Here is a 22,090-nt window from a genome sequence, read left to right as displayed (position 1 = left end):
TGATGCAGGCCGAAGGGAGAGGAATAAAAGGACAAAGCACCTTGGAGGAAAGGAACCAATTTTATTGTCCATCATTATGTTATACAAAAATCTCGGAGCAAAGGAGTCATAGAGAAGCAATAAACAGAGTAAATGAAAGGGCAACAGAAATAATTTAAATCTGAGTTATTCTCCATGATATCGGGAAGGCAACCACCTCGAAGCCCATGTGCGTCTGGCTTCAGAGCAGGCTGGTTCCCCGGCAAAGCCCGGCGTCTGGTCTGCTCTATGGACTCTTGACAAAACCTTTGAGATCCTCGAGAAAAGTAATGTATTCCTGGTGCTCCAGGGCTGTGCTGAGCTCCACCAGCTCGTCTGCGAATGTGTTATCCACCCCTCGGTCGGCCAGGAAATCCATCAGGTGGTCGTACAAGGCCTGTGGGCAACAGAGGCCTTTCCTAGTGCCAGGCTGCGCCCCTGCCGGCTGCCCAGCCGCCCGCCCGTCCGCCCCCCTGCCCGCACTCACCCAGTCCAGGGAGTCGGTGTTGAGCGTGTAATTCGTGTCCTTCCAGTCAGACTCGCCGACGGACTGAAAGCTCACCTCCCTGATGGAGAAAATGTCACTCTCCTCCTCCTCCTCTTGCCCGACCTGAGAACAGATGGCGTTTGGAGGAAGTGAAGCCCTAGCCCGGGGCAAACCGGGCTATTTATAGCTGCGAACTCCCCAGACTTCACCCCTTCCCCAGCTCTGCTGGTCTCCGCTGCACAAGGCTGGTGTCCTTGCCCCCCCAACCCCCCCCAGCCCACAGTACCTCATCTTCCGGATAATGACAGTCCAGCACCAGGGCCTTCCTGCCACCGTCCTTGACGACTTCCACCACGAAATTGGGCGTGGACGTCAGTTCAGGCTGCGGAAGCGAGAGCGCGTCAGGCCGCTGCCTGGACCCGGGGGCTCGCGGTTCCGGGGGTCTGATGACCACCACCGTTAGGACAGCCCTTAGCCGCTTCCAAACTCCTACACGATCCTGCGACTCAACACGGAGCCTAGAACCTTCCACAGCACTAAAGCCACATACCAGCTTGTTCGGGAGGCTGAGCTACACTTCCCGTTGGTCCTTCCCCGAGTTCTGAACCAGGTTTTAGAGGGTGGAGGGTCACTCGCTTCCGCTAGCCCCCTACTTGTTCACAGAACTTCCTAGGTCTCGAATGATGAAATCTGAGCTGGGGTCCCAGCTAAGTTAATTGATCTGCTCTCCCCCAGGCCCGTTCTTCCATCCGTGCACTGCAAAGCTGGCCTAAACCTCCCAGATCTCACTTCCGCTGCCCGTTTTGGGCTCTTCTTGTGTCACAGCCCAGGACCCAGGCTGGGGCATCCCGCTAACTGGCCGTCCTCACGGCTCAAGAATCACAGCGCCCCTCCCTGTGGTGGTGAGCCGTCCTGCATCAGGGCGATGGCGGCCGGAGCGGCCGGGACAGAAGCGCCCCGGGGGTGTCCTCTCTGTGCTTGGCCAAGAGGCGGTCCCAGGACCTGCTTAGTCAGGAAGTCCGGGCACCCTGTGGCCCCGATGCTGGCCGGGCCCTAGACCAGGCACAGTGCTTCCTACGACGTGCGAACCAGGCAGGACAGCCAGCGGCGGGGCAAACACCTTGTCGACGCTTCGGGCCTTAGCCTCTGATGCCCCAGCTTCGGCGGTGGGTGTTTACTGCCAGCCCGTGACACGCTGGAACATTCCTCCCTTGCAAACGCTCCAGATAAGATCCCGATACCAAACCTCTCCCTATTCTGGGAAGACTGAAGACGGGTTCAGTCCCTTCCCACTGAGCGAACACAGGCCACAGCGTGGAGCCCCAGCCTGCAGGGGCCGCGGTCCTGGTGCTGAAGCCCGAAACCGCTGCGCGGGGAGAAGAGGCCCAGAGATGGCCGTGCCCTCGCCTGCCCTCACCTGCGAACGAAGGAGATCAAGGCCCGCACCCCGCTCACCTCCTGTTCTTCCACCTTCTGCCCCTGGGACGGCTCCTCCTCCCCGTCAAACGTGGGCGGGATGCTGTTGTTAATGTTGAAGGTGACGGTGATCCTGCAAAGGGCAAAGACGAGGTCAGGGGCTGAAGCTGTAACGGGTGGACAAGTAGTGAGCACTACCACAGTGACAGGCCCGACTGAAACAGTGTGTCAGAAGCTCCGCACCAACCCGGGCATGGGGTCGGCAGTGTCCCTGCTCCGGCCCGGCTTCATCTCCGCCACACGCAGTCCCGGGGGCCCTCCACTGGCGGTCAGCGGCTGAGCGCGCGGTGGCCCTGAACGGAAGCCTCCTTCCCCGAGAAAATCTACCCACGGAGGGGGGAAGAGAGGCACCACGGTCGCCCACTGTCAGCAGAGGACCCAGAGGGGCTCTGGGGGTGGGGCTCCCCAACACTATGCGCCGCCCAGGGCAGCTCTTTTCCATTTTTTTAAAAAAGGTTTTATTTATCCATTTGAGAGCAGGAACACAAGTGGGGTGGCGGGGGGGCAGCAGATGAAAGCAGGTTCCTCGCTGAACAGGGAGCCCGACGTGGGGCTCGATCCCAGACCCCCGGGATCATGACCTGAGCCAAAGGCAGATGCTCAACTGACTGAGCCCCCCGGGCGCCCCCAAATCCATTCTTCAAAATAGCGGAAGTTTTATAATCACGAAACCGGCTGGAAACACCCAACTCATGACAGTTAAGCTGCAAGACTCCTCAGCTGCCAAACCCTGCTCCTGAGTCGGACTGAGCGCCGCAGGGAGGGGTCCTCCAGCACAGACGCCCCGTGGGTCCCCTGGGCTCGCTCGGGACCCCCACCCGCCGCCCTCCGGAGCCAGGAAGCTGTTCTCCTGCACAGTGATGCTGGCGTCGCAGCCGGCCACAAAACCTGTCTCATCTGTCCCCAGGCTGACCAAGCTGAGCTCCTGGGCGCAGAGGTGCAGTTCTGTTCACAAGAACGTTATCTATAGGGCGCCTGGGTGGCTCAGTTGGTTGAGCGACTGCCTTCAGCTCAGGTCATGATCCCAGGGTCCTGGGATCGAGCCTCACATCGGGCTCCCTGCTCTGCAGGAAGCCTGCTTCTCCCTCTCCCACCCCCCCTGCTTGTGTTCCCTCTCTCGCTGTGTCTCTTTCTGTCAAATAAATAAATAAAATCTTTAAAAAAAAATAAAAAAAAAAAGAACGTTCTCTATAATGAGCCCAAACTGGCCATGAGTCACACCCTAGAAAGATGGCTTAGGGGATGTCACGGGGGGGGGGGCCCGGGGACACCGGAGGCAAAGAAAACCAGAACCCGACTTTACAACATACACAGAAGTTTACTCAAAAAGGGGACGGTGAACAGCTGAACTCAGTACAAAGTTCCCCACCTTTCTCCCGGGGACACTCACTGCCCTGTGTCGCCCTCTGCTCACACGTGAGTTATACAGCTCACGTGTTCCCTGCTGTAAACGCCAGGGCAGAGCCCGCAGTGTGTGAGTCCACACCGCAAACCCGAGGCCAGTCTGCATCGGTCAGCACTGTACACATTTCTGAATCTGGGGTGCCTGGGTGGCTCAGTCAACTGAGCGTCTACCTTCGGCTCAGGTCATGATCTCAGGGTCCTGGGATCGAGTCCCACGTGGGGGGGGGCGTCTCCGCTCAGCAGGGAGCCTGCCTCTCCTTCTGCCTGTCCCCCCCCGCCCCTTGCGCTCGCATTCTCTATCTAATAAATCTCTTTTAAAAAAAAAGTTTCTGAATCTGCGTGTCTGGATTCAGGCACGGCCTCACCGGGAGACAGCCCATAGTGGTCCAGCAGACTTCCAGCGACATCCTTCTCTACTGTCTTACTTATTAAACCAACTCGCAGCAGATCCGTGTGCAGCGAATGAACCACCTGGAAATCGTGGCCAAGGACCGGCTGGAACTAAAGGCAGCTCTGGGAGAAGGCAGGGCAGGTCCCGCAAGGTCAGGGAGTCGGTCCCCCGCGGCCCACTCCGACCGGCCCGCTCCGACAGTCGGTCCCCCTACAGGCCCCCCATACTTACTTTTCTCCGGCAACTTTCTGCACTAGCTTGGCTTCTGTCCCGTTCACTTCCAGCTCCCAGCCTCCAGACATCTTGGGGAGGGACTTGTGCTTCTGTATCTTCTTTTCCTCCTTAATCTCATCGTTCAGGAACTCAACGAAAGCTTTATCTCCTACGGTGAAAATCCATTAAGATACAGAAAGAGAAAAGCCAGTCAGTCTAAACCCTAAAAAAGACCCGGGGCGACTGCAACCAGAATTGGCCTCGGGGCGGTTGCTGGCACTCCTGCTGGGGATGCGGCTCCCCCGGAGCCCGAGTCACCCCCGCTAGGCCCCGGGGGCCGGACCCGTGAAAGTTCGGGTACCCTCAGCGCCAGGCTGAGCTCAATCCCGGAAAAAGGACTTCCAGCAGCGAACCCACCACCACGTTTCACCGCGAAGCCAGAAGCTTCCCGGTTGCCCCCGCTTCGACCTGCCACCGTCACCCCCGACCACGGCCTCGCCAAAGCTCCCTTTCCGAGCCCCGGGACGAAGCCGGCCGCCGGGGAGGGGACGCAGCGCCGCCCCGAAGCGCAGCCCTTGCTGGTGAAGACGGGAAACGCGGTCCCACGCGGGTGTAGCCCGGGTCGCCCACCAGTGGGGGCGGCCACTCCCGACGCTCGACCCCCAGCCCCTGAGCCCCCGGCCCCCGGGCTCGACCCCGCGCCCCCCGTTCCCCGACCGAGCCCCGGCCCCGGGCCTCACCCTGGGTGTGCAGCTCGCTGCAGCCGCAGCTGCAGGGCCCGCGGGCGCGCGGGAGGCCGGCGCACACACGCAGCAGCCCGAAGGGCCGCACGCACGGCCGGGGCGCGGGCTGCAGCAGCGGCCGAGGCGGCGGGGCGGGGGCGGGGGCGGCGCGGAGCCCGGCGGCGGCGGAGCCCAGCGCGCGGGGCACTCGGCGCAGCAGGCGCAGCATCGCGGCGGCGGACACGTGCGCGTGCGAAGGACGAACCCGGGCCCTAGATCCCGGCCCGCGCGCCGCCGGAAGTCCCCCCCCCCCGCCGGGAGCGCTTCCGCGCCGGCGCAGTGCGGGCCCGAGGCGCCGGGCTAGGCGCGCCCCCTGCTGGGGGCCTCCGAGGTCAGCGCCGCCGCCCGCGCCGGATCATCCCGCAGGACCCGCCGTGCCGCCGAGCCCTGCGGGCCGCTCTGCTCCAGGGCGGGCCCTCTGAATTCCCGCGACCCCCCCCCCCCAGCGTGCACCCCCCCCTGCGTGCACCCCACCCCGACGTGCACCCCCCACCCCCGGCGTGCACCCCACCCCGACGTGCACCCCCCTCCGCCGGCGTGCACACCCCCCCTGCGTGCACCCCACCCCGACGTGCACCCCCCCACCCCCGGCGTGCACACCCCCCCCTGCGTGCACCCCACCCCGACGTGCACCCCCCACCCCCGGCGTGCACCCCACCCCGACGTGCACCCCCCTCCGCCGGCGTGCACCCCCCCCTGCGTGCACCCCCCCCCGACGTGCAACCCCTCTCCCGGCGTGCACACACCCCCCTGCGTGCACCCCCCCCCGACGTGCAACCCCTCTCCCGGCGTGCACACACCCCCCTGCGTGCACCCCCCCCGACGTGCAACCCCTCTCCCGGCGTGCACACACCCCCCTGCGTGCACCCCACCCCGACGTGCAACCCCTCTCCCGGCGTGCACACACCCCCCTGCGTGCACCCCACCCCGACGTGCACCCCCCCACCCCCGGCGTGCACACACCCCCTGCGTGCACCCCACCCCGACGTGCAACCCCTCTCCCGGCGTGCACACACCCCCCTGCGTGCACCCCACCCCGACGTGCAACCCCTCTCCCGGCGTGCACACACCCCCCTGCGTGCACCCCCCCCCGACGTGCAACCCCTCTCCCGGCGTGCACACCCCCCCTGCGTGCACCCCACCCCGACGTGCATCCCCCACCCCCGGTGTGCACACACCCCGCTGCGTGCACCCCCCCCCGACGTGCAACCCCTCTCCCGGCGTGCACACCCCCCCTGCGTGCACCCCACCCCGACGTGCATCCCCCACCCCCGGTGTGCACACACCCCGCTGCGTGCACCCCCCCCCGACGTGCAACCCCTCTCCCGGCGTGCACACACACCCCTGCGTGCACCCCACCGCGACGTGTACCCCCCTCCCCCGGCGTGCACACACACATACACACCCGCCCCCCCGCATGCACCCTCCCAGCGTGCACCCAGTTACGAAGGCAGGCATTGTTCTGGGGCCAGGAGGCTGAGAGCAGGAGCGAGGGGCCCAGAAAAAGAGCTTTCAAGACACCCAAGAGGCCACTTAGGGCCCCCAGCTATGTTCCGTGACCTACACCGTTTGCCCAGGCAGCTTCTGGCAGAACTTCTAGGCGGTGTCAGAATCGCAGAGATGCAAAAGACCTCAATAGCTAAGGATTTTAAGGCAACAAAGGGGATGCAGAAACTGAGTCTCCAGCTTAACTACATCAGAAATAAGAAATGAGGGGTGCCTGGGTGGCTCAGCCGTTAAGCGTCTGCCTTCGGCTCGGGTCATGATCCCAGGGTCCTGGGATCGAGCCCCACATTGAGCCCGCATCAGGCTCCCTGCTCGGCGGGAAGCCTGCTTCTCCCTCTCCCACCCCCCCTGCTTGTGTTCCCTCTCTCGCTGTGTCTCTCTCTGTCAAATAAATAAATAAAACCTTTAAAAAAAAAAAAAAAAGAAATAAGAAATGAGTGGTAAAACTCCCGGGGCTGTTCCAAAAGCAAGCAAGGCCGTGATCCCTTCCGGGACATGAGCCCAAGACCCCACCGCATTTATACCGGCCCCGCAGTGCGCCCACAGCCCCTTCCTCCGGCCGGACTGTTACCTCCGCTTCATTACAAGATTAAAGTCTCCGCCCTGGGAGGAGCGCAAGCTTCGTGAGCAGAACACGTTTTCAACCTTGTGCCTGCATCATGCCCACCTCTACCTGCCCAGACAAAACTCCCCTTTCTGAGTAAGACCACACCAAACCAGTCTGCGCCAAGGTGGACCCCAGCGCGTAACTTTCAATGACTTTCTGTGATTAGAACACTGAAAATCACCCTCGGGGTGGACATTTAACAGGCTAATTAGACATGCAACACACGAAGAGCCGTGACCTTTAAGCACACAGGTGCTAAGTCCCCGCCTGTCTGTTTAGAGGGCACCCGTTTCCCACCCTGACCTCTCCCCGGGTAGTCAGCCTGAGCACTCCCGGCTCCGGGCTGGCGCATCAGCCCCGGGAAGGCCCGGTCCCGCACTCCTGCCCCTGGTCAGGTTCTAGTGCTTAGAGAGCCCCCGGGCCCGACACTCCCTAACAAGAAAGTCAGTCTTCCCAAATGAGTGGCGAAGACTAGTAATACTAATACTTAAATGTATTCTAAACAGCAGTGAAAGGGGACGCAAGAAAGAGCCACAGACATCATGGACAAGGTTCAGCTTTAATGGATCTGACAGTCCTGCACACAGTGGAGCATTATATACAGGAGCTGCTGATTCCGCGGAGCCGTCTGTCCCAACAAGACTCTCAAAACACAACGTAAACCTGAGCAAAGCTGGGGTTTTCTCCTGCAAGTTCTCATAGTCCAGTCGGGATCTAAAGCCCTCGCTTCCCGTTGGCGCGCCGGAGGAAGCCCATGGTCACGCCTGGCCTGGTCAGGCCGCCGGGACGGCGGGACTACGTGGGCGCACGGAGCTCTGAGCAGAACCGGCCCCCGTCCTGCCCGCCCTCCGCAGCCTGCGGAGGTGACGCCCAAGGAAGGGTTCTTGTCAGGGGCTGGGTGCCGGCGGTTCGTCCCTCATGGGCCGTGCGCCGGGAGCACGGGAGGCCTGCGGTCTGCGGGGAGGGCATCTCCCCCCACGAGGCTGCTCGGGGGAGCTGGTGATTCATCCGGAGAGATGCCACAGGCGGGGAAGAGGCCTCTCACCTCAGAGGTCTTCTCACGGATGGCGATGCAACGTCAATAGGAAACATGGAACTTTGTTAAGAAAGCGCGGTGTCCCCTGCAGCTCGGTATAAACCGCCGTTGCTTTCTTTATAGAACTTCGTAGTCAAAATGGGGTTTCCAATCTGGTTCAATCCCTGAGCAGCTAGGTTAAAAATTAACTTTTTAAAAAGCCCGATAAAAAAACTACTGTATCAAAACCCTGCCAGAAAGTACAGAAACGTTAGAGCTGTTGGAAGCTCTGTGCCCCGGGCGCCCGCTCGAACAGGTACTGAGCAGGGCGGCTGCTGCCCTCGCCCCAGAGAACCCCAGGGAACCCCAGAGAACGTACTGAGGAACGTCATCACCCACTCCCCACTGTTTACCAGCATGATTCACTTTTTATGAAAAATACAATGTATTCTTTCCCCAGTCAGGCTGAACATCCTAGGCCTCTATTAAGAAATGAGCAAAATACACTTAAAATTTTTTCTGAACAACTCGTCAGAAAGTCAGCAACCGTAAAGAACGAGGGGGTCTGAGGAAGAGCAGCTGAAAGTCTTAAGAAATCAGGAAGACGGGGTATCTGGCCGGACACTGGGGTGCTCGGGCGGGGACCAACCGGGAGGCCGAGCCCCCACCCCAGAGTGAAGACCGCCCCGGTCTCTGCAGGGTGGCCCGGGCGGTGTGGCCCCCGCTTTGGAGGCACATGGTCCACTGGGTAAGGAATGACAGAAATACTGCACGTCTGTGCTCACACCCACGAAGCCCACGAAAAATGCTCAATCGGCTTCTTTTAGGGCAACACACTCTCTGGGAAGAGATGACTTGCTTATGGTAATTAAATAGCGAAGAGGAACCTTTGGTGTCTCTCCCCTTCTGAGAACACAAGGCCGGGAAGAGACTGGAGGCCTTGGGACTCCCTCTGGCAGACGTGCAAACTGAGGCCCAGAGGCGGGGACCAGCTCACACAGGAAGGAGCAGAGCCAGGCTGTGTCCCCCTGTCCCCAAGAAGGAAGAAGCACTGAGACCAAGAATGAGATGCAAGAGCATAAACCCCAGGTGCGGCTGGGTCCTCACCGGCCATCGCCCTCCAGCCGCCCCAGCCCGGGAGAGACGCAGCCAGTCCTCAGGCCCGCGGGGTCATACGTGCCCAGCTGGGGGCCACCGCGCCGCCAGGTCAGCACTCCTCGACCGCCCCGCTTGGAGCCTGGGGGCGTGAGGTTCAGGAGGGCGAGAGCCAACAGCGCTTCCCTCCTCAAACTTCTAGAACGTGAGGACAGATCCAAGGACAACATCTGAGCTCTGCGACCCTGCAGAGTCCCCTCCCGGGAAATCCTCCCCATCACAGGGGCTCGGGGATTCACACGGGGCGCGATGGCCCGCATCGAACGGTCTGTCCATCCGGGGCTCGGCGCGGACCTAAGCCTCCTGAGCCGGACCCTCGCACAACGCTACTACGCCCCCATGCGGTAGTCGGGGAACTGCGGCAGTTCCGGGGGGAGCGCCCCGCGGGGACCGAGCGCCCAGGGCTGCAGCTTCCACCCCCTGAACAGAAGCGCGCGGCTCTGCGCGCCGGGCTCGGGGATCGTCGGGCCCTGCGCTCCGGGCTCGGGGTCGCGCAGCCCCGCCGGCGCCAGGCCCTGCCAGCGCCAGCCCCCAACCCGGGAGGGGGGGCGCGGGGGCTCAGTCGCGGGCCGCCCGCAGCTTCCTCCGGAAGTAGTCGGGGGCGGCTTCGTACAGCCAGTCGGCGTCGACGACGCACAGGTCCCGCATGTAGCACCTGCCGGTGTGCAGCAGCTCCGTGTAGACGACGCAGGCCGGCCGGCAGTGGAAGAGCACAGACGAGGGGTGGATGGCCACCGGCTGGCGGGTGGCCGTGGTCAGGTACGTGCCGTCGGGCTGCAGCTCGGCCGCGCTCATGAACAGGCTGTGCGCCAGGCAGCGGCGGACGCTCTCCACGTCCCCGCGGGAGGACACCATCGGCATGGACATCTGCGGCGGGAGAAGGAAGGAGCAGAGACCGGACCCCGGTCAGGCTCAGCGGGCGCCCCGGACGTCGGCGGGGCCGCCGGGCTCCGGCCGGGTGCGGAACCCCGCCGGCCTCGCCGCCCGGGATGAATGGCCGGCCGCGACCCAGGGGGAAGGGCCTTTCCTGCACTCCCATCGCGGCCCAATTCACCTTCGTGTTCTGGAGCGCCCCTCCAGCGAGGCCCTCCCGGAGCCTCCCGGGTCCACATCCCCCGCGGTCGGGCCCCCAGCACTGGTTCCAGAAGCTCCCACCCCTCAGCTGCGCCCCAGGGGAGCAGAGCACCAGCCGACCAGAACGCTGGTGGATGCCCGCCTGACCCCGCCGGCCGCTTCTCCCCTCCAGCTGTCAGGAGTGGGAGCTCTGGAAACCTGACCACTGCCCCGGCTCCCCTGAGGGGAGAGGCCTGGGAGAGCAATCACCGCGGAGGCGGAAGGGGGGAAGCCGGAGGCGTGTGCAAAGAACCGCCTGAGAGCCCCCCCCCAACCCGCTCCGACCGGTCCCCTGGGGCTCGACCATTTCCTGTCCACAGCTACCCAGAGAAACCACTCTATCCCACTTCTCCCTTTAAGATGCCTCTGGGGGTTTTGGTTTCTGCCATCGACTGATCCCCGCCTGCGGGGACCCACTTCATCTCAGCTATCACCACCTCCAGGGAGACCCCGAGTCCTACAGCTAACTGCTGGTCTCTCCTTCCAGGCTGCCAGCTCCCGGGACAAACTACGCAGGTTCTTTAGGCCCCAGTTTCAGCGTCTGGAAAGTGAGACTAGAACCCCACAGCGGAGATGCCAGGATTTCAGATGAGGACCGGGGGAGGAGTTCTCCTAGACACCAGGAGGACCGGTACCTTCAAGCAGATATCCCTCAGCTGTGCTCGGACTTCAGCCACCAGCATCATGTTCTTGCTGTTGACAAAGTTCTCTCTGCACCAATCCTGAATGGGAGAGAAAGAGCACAACCCCGTCACTTCCACAGAGAAAAGAACAGAACTTTGAGAACGCAGATGAATTCAGAGAGAAGACGTCAGTTGCCAAAATACAGGAAAACCGCTTTCTACCAGAAAGCGTGAACTATAAGGGTAAACTAGAAATACTTCACAATCTAAAAATTCCCTCATGTCAGGGGCCTCAGCTGGCTGGGTTGGGGAAGCTCATGACTCTCAATCTCAGGGTGGTGGGTTTGAGCCCCACGTTGGGAGTAAAGATTACTTAAATAAACAAAACTTTTAAAGTTCCTTATGTCAAGTCACCGTGAAAAAAGCTACAGACTGGAGTATTTCCATCACTACACCCAATAAAGGATTAATGACCCCAGAATACATGAAGAAAACTTCTATGTATCTATGAGACAATGACCAACAACTCGGCAGGAAAAAGGACAAAGGACGGGAACACCCGACCCGCAGACACGGACTACGAACGTCCAGTAAAGGTCCGCACGATGCTCGGCCTCTGGGTGACCCACGGCAAAGTGATGTAAAGTAACTGAGATATGACAGGGTTTCATATCCATCGACTCGGCGAAAACGCATCACTTCAGCGGAGAGGCAGGGGGTGGGAGAGGGACCCTCCCGACCTCTGCGGGTGGACAGCATACCGTGTGCTCACACAGTCGGGCACGCGGCCACCCCTGCGGGGAGGGCTTTTGCCGGATGTACAGCATTTTATTTCCTCAAAAATAAACATAAATACAGCAGAATGTTTACAACCACTGAACCTGAGCAGTGGCTGTTTCTCTCTTGAGAACTGACTGCGTCACGATGCAGAGTAGAAGCGCACATGGCAGGCGCACGAGCGGATTTCACGGACAAGTGAGAGAATATACAGGTGTATTTCTGAAAGTGCGCATCACACCATCTCACTTGTAGGGAAGACCTGAGTTAGTACTTGGTTTTGCTAACTGCAAGCAGCACAACAGGATTTTCACTTTTATGGGAAAGGGGGAAAAGCAAAAGCAGCTCAGTGTGTGTTCTGTTCTGCAGTGAGCCCCACAGAGGTGGCCCAACCGGCCCCCACCCCGGAGCTGCATGGACCCCCCAACCCCGAGCTGCACTGACCCCGGAGCTGAGCGGACCCTGGAGCTGCGTGGGCCACCGACCTGCGCAGACCCCGGAGCTGTGCGGACCCCAGAGCTGCGCGGACCCCTGGAGCTGGGCTGACCCGGGAGCTGCGCTGGACGCTCCGGCATCATGCCGCCGCAGGAGCTGCGGGGCTTTAGCTGCCTTTCTTCTGTGCATCTGTTAGCAACATGGGGCCTAAGGTATCAGAAAAGCCTAAGACAAGCTACTTTTTGGGTCTGGGAACACGGCAAACCATCGCCGCCTGAATGACAACAGCTTCTCCCCTCTGCGCCGCCCTGGCTTGTGAGAGTTTGCAGAGCGCTCTGCCGTCAGACGGCGGGGATCTAGAACGCCTTCCCATCCGGCTCTGAGGACAGAAAGAGCCCCCGAGCCAACGCTGCCACGGAGAAAGGCAGGGGCAAGTGGGGAAAAGCTCATTTCGGAGCTAAGAAGCTGGGCCACCCAGTGCTCGGGCCCCTGCCCGGCGAGGACGAGGGGGACACCGACGGGGTGGAGGCCGGCGCTGTGGTCCTCCCCGGTGAGCCGTGTGCAGGCGCCGCGGCCGGGCCCCCGCACTGACCGCGCGGCTCGTGACGCCCTGCCAAAGGGCCGGCGCGCGTCAGGCTCAAGCGCGGGAGGACGCACGGCGGGAGAGAAGGCCCGGGCGAGGCTGACCTTGCTGCCACCCAGGTTCTTGAAGGTCCGGTAGATGTTGAGCAGCGTGATGTGGTCCCCCTCCCCGGACACGAACTTCTTGCGGACGGCCTGCACCTCGTCGCGCCGGGCCGGAGGGCTGTACAGAACGCTGTCCACCGACAGCAGAGAAACGACGGTCAGGATCTCCTCGGTGCAGTGGAACTTGGGGGACAGGAGGATGGTCTGCACACGGAAATGACAAACGGTGTGTGCCGAGATCTGCCCCCGTCCTGAGCACAGCCCTTCCACCCGCGGCCTCGGAGGCCAGGTGTTTCTGCAGCTGCCTGCCCCCCAGAACCCCACGGCCTTCCCGCAGGCTCCCACATTCCCGGGGGCCTGGGGGGCTCACGCTTAGCGCGGCCCTGAATCTCACACAAGGCCAGAGCGCGTCAGACACATCGTGGGGCCGCAGCTACTCAGGAGCGACACTGAAGGTGAAGCCGGGGCCCTGGGGCGTGGGGGGGCGGGGAGCAGGTGGCTGCCCCACGAGCTGTGACCGGCAGAAGAGGCACGGAGGGGAGGGGCGACTCACTTTGGCAAATCTGGGCTCTAAAGGGAAAGCTGCCATCTTTCTTCCCAGCGGAGTCAGGCTAAGCTGGTCGTCCTTCTGTTCGAGAGCACCCAGCAGGTCCAGCTGGGCGACAGCCGCCTGAATGTGATCTGCGGACAGACGGGAGAGGAGGAGAGCCTGCAGCCACTCTGCGCCCAGGGCGCCCAACCCCGGTCCGGGCGCACAGCGGCCGGCGACACCCCGCCTTCAGGCCCGCCTGCAGCACTGGCCCGTGACCCCGCTGCGTCACACGCACGCACCCCGCACACAGACGCGCTGTGGCGCCGCCGGGACCCGCATGCGGAAGCGCAGACGCGCAGCAGCGCCCACAGGCCCTGCGGGCCCAGGGAGAAACGCTTCCTGTCCTCCCCTTCGTACTTCCTGAATTCCCACCACGTCCACGCAGCACCTGCGGAGCGATCACGCAGCACCTCCGACGACGCAGCAAGTACACGAGCGCGGAGACGAAACGCGGCGCCGCGGCCCGACGCGAAGCCACGCCTCCCGCCCGGGAGCTCTTACTCGCGCACAACGTCCCCGGGGATCCCCAGGTGCCCCCCCGACAGCCGAGCGACACGCGCAGACCCCCAGACCCTTTCCGGAGCCCGCCCGCTCGCGGGTCCTCGTCCGCCCAGGCCCCTGCCGCCGACCTGGAGAGGGCTTGGACACGAAGTCAAAGGTGAGCACATCGGGGACTTTCATCGCCAGGAGCTGCAGCAGCACGCTCGCCAGGTTACACCTGGGGGGAGCAGACCCGCGGCTGACGCAGCTGCTCCGGTCCTGCAGCCCCGGGGTCGGGCGGCGGGGGTGGCAGCGGCACGGGGGAGCGGGGCAGCGGAGGGGGCTGGGGGGCGGCGGGCGCGGGAGCACCTACCTCTGGATCTCCGGCACGGTCATCTTCTCAAACTTCTCGAACTCGTCCTCCGTGTAGAGCCGGTAACAGACGCCGCTGTCCTCCCTGCCGGCCCGGCCCGAGCGCTGCCAGGCCTGGGCCTTGGACACGCGCTGCACGGCGAGCACCTCCAGGCCGCTGCCTGGGGGGAGAAGGGCCCGCGTTAGCGCGTCGCCCTGCACACGAACACGCGGGCTCCGTAGCGGGGAGAAGCAGCAGCATCCCTCCGAGCACCAGGGATCCTCCTGCAGCACGAGCCAGGACCCCAAGGCCGCGTGGGAAAGCGCAGAACCAGAGCGCTCCGCGCTGAAACAGCGGGGGCTGCGTCTCGGGGACATCAGAACGTGCTCAGCCATGCCAGTCTGCCTGGGCCCAAGGGAGCCCAAACCCCGACTCCAGGCAATGGGCAGCTGGTCACCAGTCAGCACCCGAGCCTGCACCCGCCCTCCCAGCTGTGCTGTAAGAGGGAGACGTGGGACGGAGTCACTCCCGGGAGTGAACAGGACACGTGTCCTGGATAAAGGTGTGCCCTGTGCCAGGCACGGGCGAACAGGTCCTTCCAGCACTAACTCCAAGTCCGCACCCTCGGGTGCTGAGTCGTGCTCCGTAATCAGACACTTCGGGGGCCTCTAATCCTCTGCAGCACAAAGCCCGGTAGAAAGCAGAGGACCGGAGCGCCCAGCAAGCTCCCACTGCACACCCTCAGGAACAGCCGGTGTCTCACCCCGGCCTGGGAGGGTTGCTTCCTGGGACGCCCGGAGCTCAAACATCCAGCCGGATGAAGCTACCGCCGTGGTGTCAGGGGTCCCTGGCTACACAGCTCCCTCACCCAGCTGCTCAGGGGGTCTCAGGTCAGGCCTGGCCCCTGTTCTCGAGCCGGCGAAGCCTGGACCCCTGTCCTGCCCCACCTGGCCCCTCGATCCCAATGCCTGCCTCCTTCCTGGACCTGCTTTCGGCCCGTGTCACCTGCGCTGTCTCGGCTGGTCACAGCGAGTCCGAGCAGGAGGTGCTCGCTGGGAGAAGCTGTGGGGAGAAGAGGGGCTTGTGGGCTCGGTTCTCACCAGGATTATACTTCTTTGCCTTAACCATGCCTGTGTCGACCACGTATTTTATTCCTGTGATGGTTATGGAGGTCTCAGCGATGTTGGTTGAAATGATCACTTTGCGACAGCCCTGGAAGGAGGAAGAAACCAGAAAGTGACGCACGGGACTCCGAAGTTTCACAACATAACTTTCACCGGTAGTTTCCACAGTCCACTCGTGCTCCAGATCCACGTGACTAACGGGAATTCCTAACACTGAGCGGGGAGGTTCCCGTCTTCAAGGCTTATTTGAGATGATGAGCTGCAGGGGAACAGATGTGGGTTGGACCCCTGGCCCCACCGGGCACTCCCTGAGCACCGTCGCTCCGCCTCTCGGGGCCTCCGTGTCTACACGATGAGACCGACCCCCACCCTGCCAGTTCTCCAGAGGGCAGGCCGCACATGCAGGGTGTATGCACGGTGCATGCACAGTGCCTGGCCCGGCCGGTGCTTGCACTACACAGTGTGGAAAGTGCACACGGCTGGTCTATGTCGGACTTGGGAGAGCCCCTCATCCACCAGTCACCGACTGCCTCTGCCCACCCCACCCCCACGGTCTCCCCACTCTCCCTGTTCCCACCAGGCTGGGGAGCCCTGTCTGGGGCTGTGTCTCCTAGTCCCGCGGCTTTGCGGCTTGTGCATCTGGTACCCGAGCATCCCGCCCCACAGGTGCCCAGGGACGGGGCTGCACAGGACAGGTGCACGCTCACCTTTGGGGCCCCCTGGAAGACGCGGAGCTGCTGGGCATAAGGCAGGGAGGCGTACAGAGGAAGGACCAGCATGGAGGGGCAGCCGTCCGGGAGGTGCTTCGCGATGTCTCGGCAGGTCTTGCTCATGGCTTCGATCTCCTCCTGCCCCGTGAGGAACACCAGGATGTCCTGAGAAGGAGGGGCCTCCTGCAGAAGGGGAAGCGTGGGGTCACTAGGTGCCGACAAGCGCAGGCTGCACGGAACACAATGGCAGTCATGAGAAAGCTTCCCAGAGTTATTTCCTTCCCCGTGGAGAGGTACATGGGCCTACACTTGGGGTCTCCTCTGGGAGAACGGCCCCACCCACAGTGCATGGAGCTGTCACTTGAGTTGGCCAGCTATGTTTAGAAGCCAGTTCCCAGGGCGCCTGGGTGGCTCAGTCGTTAAGCGTCTGCCTTCGGCTCAGGTCATGATCCCGGGGTCCTGGGATCGAGCCCCGCATCGGGCTCCCTGCTCAGCGGGAAGCCTGCTTCTCCCTCTCCCACTCCCCCTGCTTGTGTTCCCTCTCTCGCTGTGTCTCTGTCAAATAAATAAATAAAATCTTTAAAAAAAAAAAAAAAAAAAAGCCAGTTCCCACATCTAGTAGATCTGCTGCCGAAGTGAGCATGTTCCTCCATCTACACGGTAAGCCCAGAGCAACAGACGCAGCAGAAGAGAAGAGGGATCCCAAGTTTCGACCCGCTTTGAGAGACGAGGGGGAGGGAAAGAATGGGCAGAGGGTGCTCCAGCCTGGGCGTGGTCTGAAGGGTGTACAGCGACGAGACGCGGCCGGGCTCCCTGGAGAAGACAGGAAGGCCTGGGACTCGGCGTGAGGCAGGGGTGGGTCACGGGAAGGGGGAAACCCAAGGACGGTGTGGTTGACCCCAGCTGCCCTCCTCTAGCCGACAGGGCAGGAGGCCAGGAAGACACGGGAAACAGGGGAGGCCGGGATGGGATTCCACCCGGACGCCCGGGACAAGTCCAGAAGCTGTGCCGAGGCTCAGGAGCAACCTGCCCTGCAGCAAGACAGCATGAGGCGCTCCGGGGAAACGTGATCGCATGCGAACACGGGAAAAATATTCACGATGGGCCAATGGGAGACGCTGGAACACCTGGGGGAAAATGAGCCACAGGAATGCAGAAAACTTGTACAACTATGTCGCACAAGGAAGGAGCCATCGGGACGGGTCCTGCTGGCAACGTGGGGTCCCGAAGCTGCAATGCCGACCAGTGGCTTGAAAACCATGAGATGCATCTATGCTGAGAGGCTGCAGGAGCATCAGGTCAGGGAGGGTAAGGGTAAAGCCTCACCTCCCTCGGCCGGAACTAACTGCCCAAGACCCGCAGTGTCGGCAGGTACCGTCAGAAACACTAGGGAATCCCGAGGAAGCAGCCGGGATCTGGAACGGGGACATAAAAGCAGTGGCTGGGGGGCGCCTGGGGGGCTCGGTCGTTGGGCGTCTGCCTTCGGCTCAGGTCATGATCCTGGGGTCCTGGGATAGAGGCCCACATCGGGCTCCCTGCTCAGCGGGAGCCTGCTTCTCCCTCACCCTCTGCCTGCTGCTCCCCCTGCTTGTGTTCCCTCTCTCGTTGTATCTGTCTCTGTCAAATGAATAAATAAAATCTTAAAAAAAACCCAAAAAGCAGCGGCTGGGTTGTTTGACTGATCCACTGGAGAGAGGAGAGCGTAGGCGTACTCGAGGAAGCGGGACGCGGGGAGGCAGAGAGAAGCTCAAGCGGACCCTCTGCTGAGGGAGGAGCCGCGGGCGCCGTGGGGCTGAGCTCCTGACCCCGAGATCACGACCTGAGCTGAAGTCAAGAGTCGGGTGCTTCACGGACTGAGCCGCCCACGCGCCCAGCCGCTGGTTTTTATGATCCTTTTAGAACAAACTACTGCCCTTTTAAACTTTAAGCCTTCACCAGTTAAAATCAAAATTATTCTTAAAAGATTTGCCTCTAGGTTCTTTCAGAAAGTTAACATGAAGTACGAACACTCAATTTTATGAGGGCAACAAAAAGGAGAGAATTTAATCACTCAGACTTAAGTAAACGTCTAATAAAATAAGAGGAGATTTTGCAATGTTTCTCTAACTCGGTTTTTCCAAAGAACCCGAAAACTCTAAAGGGCTACCCGTTACTGGGTCAACACAAACCCTCGACAACAGGCAGCAAAGAGCAGGGGCCACATGTGAGTCGGGCGGCAGTGCCGCGGGCTCCGGCCGGCACCGACGACCGAACGCCGTTCTGCTCTAAGCGAACAAGTCTCCTGGCTCAGCTGAGGCATGAGGACGCTCAGAGCGGAATTATTTTTCATTTTAGAGAAGATAAGAGATGCCAAAAAGTAAGAAGCCGGACACGGCAACTCATGTCACGGGCACAGCGCACAGGGCAATTCGGCTGGCAGCGTTTCGAGGCCGAGCGCGCCCCCGACGGCGAGGTGAGCCCGGCCTGCGCGCACACGCGCAGCCAGCCCGCACCTGGTGGATCTGGAAGACGGAGACGAGCGCGGCGTGCAGGTAATCCTGCTGCGGCTGTTTGGTGTAGAACACCTGGATGGGGTGCTGCCGACCCTCCAGGTAGAGGACGGGCGCTCCGTTGAAATAGTGCGAGAACAGATCCACGTCCATGGTCGCGGACATGACGATCACCTGCGTTTGGGACGGAAGAGCGTGATGGCAAGGCCACGCTGGGCCTGTCCGGGTCCCCTCCGCCCCCGGCCCGGCGGGCAGCTGGTGAGGCCTGTGCCCCCATGTCCAGAAGCAGGGTGGGCAGGGGCGCCAGGCCGAGGAAGGAACTCGGGCCTCTCCAGGACACGAACCACACCTACTTTGAGAGGCAGCTTCCCCAGTTCCTTTCTCCTCTTCTGGGCGGCCTTCACCACCCCAAAGAGCACATCGGTGTGGACAGTCCGCTCGTGGGCTTCATCCAACACGACACAGCTGTACTTGCGCAGCAGAGAGTCGGAAATCGCTTCTCGCAGGAGCATGCCGTCCGTCAGGAACTTGATCCTGGTGGCCTCTGAGGTCAGGTCGTCAAAGCGCACCGTGTAGCCCACCTGTGCGAGGAACCGCTCGTTCAGTCGGTGCGGGCTGAGCAGCTGCTGGGTGCCCAGTGCCGGGCGGGCACACGCGCCCTCGTGGGGACCGCGGCCCCCTGCTCACTCGGGCACGCACGGGCAGCCGACGCGTCCCTGTAACTGCAAGTATAAGCACTACAAGGAACCTAAAACTGCTCTTACTCTAGCTACTTAATAACTTAAAGGGAAGCTACGGACAGACAAGAAAAGATGCCCCAAATACTTTAAAGCGAAATGCATAAACACACACGCAAAGCTGATGTATCCACAGTTCTGGGGCTCGTTCTCCGTACCCACATATTCGCTAAAGAAGTCCTTACGCTTTCTCAGAGATTTCAGAGGTTACAGAAGTCCGAAGAATGCTCGAGGAAAGCAACTAATTTATCCAACTTGCCAACAGACTCCGAACGCAAAGCAAACGGCACAGACACGTGAGGTCTGGGGAACGAGTGAGAGACTCAGGCCTGAGTGACCGGGGCAAGAGCGAGCCTCCCCGTGTCCGGGAGCCGGGCTCAGGAAAGCGCCATGCGGGCGGGCGGGCGGGCAGCAGAGAAGGAGGTGAGGTACCAGCTTCCCGAGCTCAGTTCTCTTCTCATCGGAGACTCTCGTGGCCAGAGAGATGGCAGCCACTCGGCGAGGCTGGGTCACCGCAATGATACCCTGGCGGCCGACCCCCCCTTCGTAGAGATACTGCGGGAGCTGCGTCGTCTTCCCAGAGCCCGTTTCCCCTGAGAAAGAAGACAAGTCTCACCTACATGCGAGTTAACACAGATTTCACCAAACCCTAAGTTGATAAAGCCCCAGGAAAACGGGCGCTCGAGCGTGTCGCTGGAGGAGCGTTCATTCGAACTGCACCTCAGAAGGCCAAGTTGTATCAGAAACACCTTTAAAAATTTTACACCCTGGACAGACAATTCCACTTGCAGGAATGGATTCTGAGGAGATAAAGATGTGTGTAAAGATTTAGCTTCCAGAGATGTGTATTCAACTTTGTTTCGGGCCGCGAAAACTGGAAACAATGTAAATGTTCAACAACAGGTAACCCGCATAGAAAACCACAGGAGGAAATACAACTGTTACATAAAACGGTTACTTCTCAGAAGAATAAATGAGATGTACTGGCGCCCACTTACACACCGCCTGCAACAAACCCCCCAACAAACTCGACACCATTCTGCAGCCTGCCCTTTCCTTCAGACCCCGCCCTGGCCCACACTTTAGGACTCGCCTGCTGTTGCCAGGTCTGCCTGGCAAACTCTACAGATGAGTCACACCTCAAACTCTCTCCCTGGGGCTCCACTGGTGGCCTCCTCCTATGGTGTCCCTCCTATTGTCCATCTCCCCTCCAGCACCGACCACCTTACACTGCACCAACACCGCAAGTCCCTGGAGGGCAGGGAAGGTCGACCTGTCTCTTCCATGAACTTGAGCATCCTACATACAGTTAGCACCCAATGTTATTTCCCACCCGCGTGGGCTCCTCTAACTATACCTAAGTAGAACAAAGAATCTGGTAAACCTGGGCATCCTTCCCCTCTGGCTACCACTAAGCTGCTCTGACCTTAGAGTCCTAAATAGGGTTATTCTTGCATTTCCCACTCTGCTCATCCTCCTGACCCAGCCAAGAATCACAGACTAAGAATGTGATTATTCTGCCGCATTCCTGCTGAATCCACCAGGCAAAACCCCAAATGTGGACCGAGGTCTCCCTGTCCATCTTTTCTGCTCTTACACCAGACCACTGGGCATTGCTAACGTAAAACAGCGCACGCGTGCGGATGAACATAGGATATGGAAATGTGAAGACACGAGTGTGTAGTGGGGCCGAAGCACCTGGACTGCAGCAACACCGCTGACCCTGTTCTCGCTTCTGCAGCCCGGCTCTGTCCCCATCCTCCCCAAGGGGCCACCCGAGGCCCCATGACGCCCGTTCTCAGCACAGCTCCGGCACCTATTCCTATATAACTGAAGTCCTCACGTGTGCTCTCCCGCCCCCACAAACTGCACCCCGGCCACACCCATGCCCACCTCCTTTCGCCAGCTCCCAGCCTCCTGGATGTCCTTCCTCCCGTTCCTGGCCAGCTTGCTTCCAAGCGCCCCCTGCCCCCCTAGCTCCACTCTATTCCTGCGGCTTTCCGTCTTCAGCCCCTTCAGCTCTTCCCCTCAACCAGCGAACGCACACGCCTCAGCTTCCTCCCCTTCCTGCCCTCAGCCCGGGGGTCAGTCTGCTCCTACCGCCCAGCTTTGCCGAAGGCGCGCTCAAGGGCATGCACAGTCGGTACCCCGCGCCCAGATCCAGGGGGCACGGCCGGGTACCTGTAGGGGCCTCACCGCTGCATCCGTTCGCTCCCTTCTCGCGACGACCCTACTCCTCTGACTCCCGCCCTCCCGGGTCCCCTCCCTCCGCCTCGAGCGCTCGTCCCCGCCGTCCTCCGGGAGCTCTTCCTAACGTGCGCGCTGGAGACCAGCGCCCCCGAGTCCCAAGCCCGCCTCCCCGCGCGCGCACCAGAGGCCGCGAGTCCGCGTCAGCCCCGCCCGCCTCCCCCCTCCCGGCGGCTCCCCCGCAGCGGGCCCGTCCCCGTGCGCGCGCCGCGCTGCCCCGGGGGCCGCCTCCGTCGGCCGCCGCGCCCCGGGCCGGCCCCCCTGGGCCCCGCAGTCCCCGGCACGCCCCTCCGCCGGGCGCGGGCTGGCGGCCCGCGGCGGGGCTTCGGCCCCGAGCGCCTCGCGCCGCCCACCGATGAGGACGGCGCTGTCCAGGTTCCGGAGCTGCGCCAGCAGCCGCCCCCGCGCCGGGAAGATGGGCAGGCTCCGGCGCTGCCGCTCCACCGCCTCGGGGTAGGGGCTGGCCGCGGGCGGCGCCCGGGCCGACTGCTGCCCCCGGCCCCCGCCGCCGCCGCCCGCGGCCAGCAGCATCACCACGCGCCCCGCGGGCGGCCCGCAGCCCGGCCGGAACCTCTTGGCCGGCGGGAAGCCCGCCTCCTCGGGCATGTCGGGCGGCCGCCGCGGCGGGAGGCCCGCACCCCGCGGCCGACGCAGGCGCGTGCGGCCCCTT

General features: G+C 62.0%; 2 protein-coding genes across 4 annotated transcripts; both read right to left on the bottom strand.

The window, feature by feature from the left end:
• Nucleotides 1-41: 41 nt before the first annotated feature.
• Nucleotides 42-4,982, bottom strand: C1QBP (complement C1q binding protein). The gene is made up of 6 exons (XM_045870872.3): nucleotides 4,730-4,982; nucleotides 4,008-4,158; nucleotides 1,961-2,054; nucleotides 792-887; nucleotides 506-628; nucleotides 42-415 (listed from the first exon to the last, which is right to left on the bottom strand). Exons 1-6 carry the CDS (start codon nucleotides 4,938-4,940, stop codon nucleotides 266-268), a joined length of 825 nt encoding a protein of 274 aa, XP_045726828.1. The 5' UTR covers nucleotides 4,941-4,982; the 3' UTR covers nucleotides 42-265.
• Nucleotides 4,983-7,424: 2,442 nt separating this feature from the next.
• On the bottom strand, nucleotides 7,425-22,090 carry DHX33 (DEAH-box helicase 33). Of its 3 annotated transcripts, none has more exons than XM_045890015.3 (12): nucleotides 21,774-22,089; nucleotides 19,606-19,766; nucleotides 18,790-19,017; nucleotides 18,440-18,610; nucleotides 15,945-16,130; nucleotides 15,214-15,325; nucleotides 14,135-14,294; nucleotides 13,911-13,999; nucleotides 13,243-13,370; nucleotides 12,690-12,893; nucleotides 10,803-10,889; nucleotides 7,425-9,921 (listed from the first exon to the last, which is right to left on the bottom strand). In XM_045890015.3, the coding sequence occupies exons 1-12, from the start codon at nucleotides 22,024-22,026 to the stop codon at nucleotides 9,613-9,615; spliced, it is 2,088 nt and encodes a 695-aa protein (XP_045745971.1). In that variant the 5' UTR covers nucleotides 22,027-22,089; the 3' UTR covers nucleotides 7,425-9,612. The 3 variants fall into 3 exon arrangements, with proteins under 3 accessions (XP_045745971.1, XP_064438668.1, XP_045745973.1); XM_045890017.3 differs by having other exon boundaries at nucleotides 9,781-9,921; nucleotides 12,690-12,819; nucleotides 21,774-22,090; XM_064582598.1 differs by lacking the exons at nucleotides 19,606-19,766; nucleotides 21,774-22,089 and adding an exon at nucleotides 19,359-19,570.

This window comes from Mirounga angustirostris, unplaced genomic scaffold, assembly GCF_029215605.1.
Source record: "Mirounga angustirostris isolate CCGP_5_RB_7025 unplaced genomic scaffold, mMirAng1.0.hap1 SCAF_17, whole genome shotgun sequence".
Taxonomy (NCBI): Eukaryota; Metazoa; Chordata; class Mammalia; order Carnivora; family Phocidae; genus Mirounga; species Mirounga angustirostris.
This window is presented reverse-complemented; position numbering and strand designations above follow the sequence as displayed.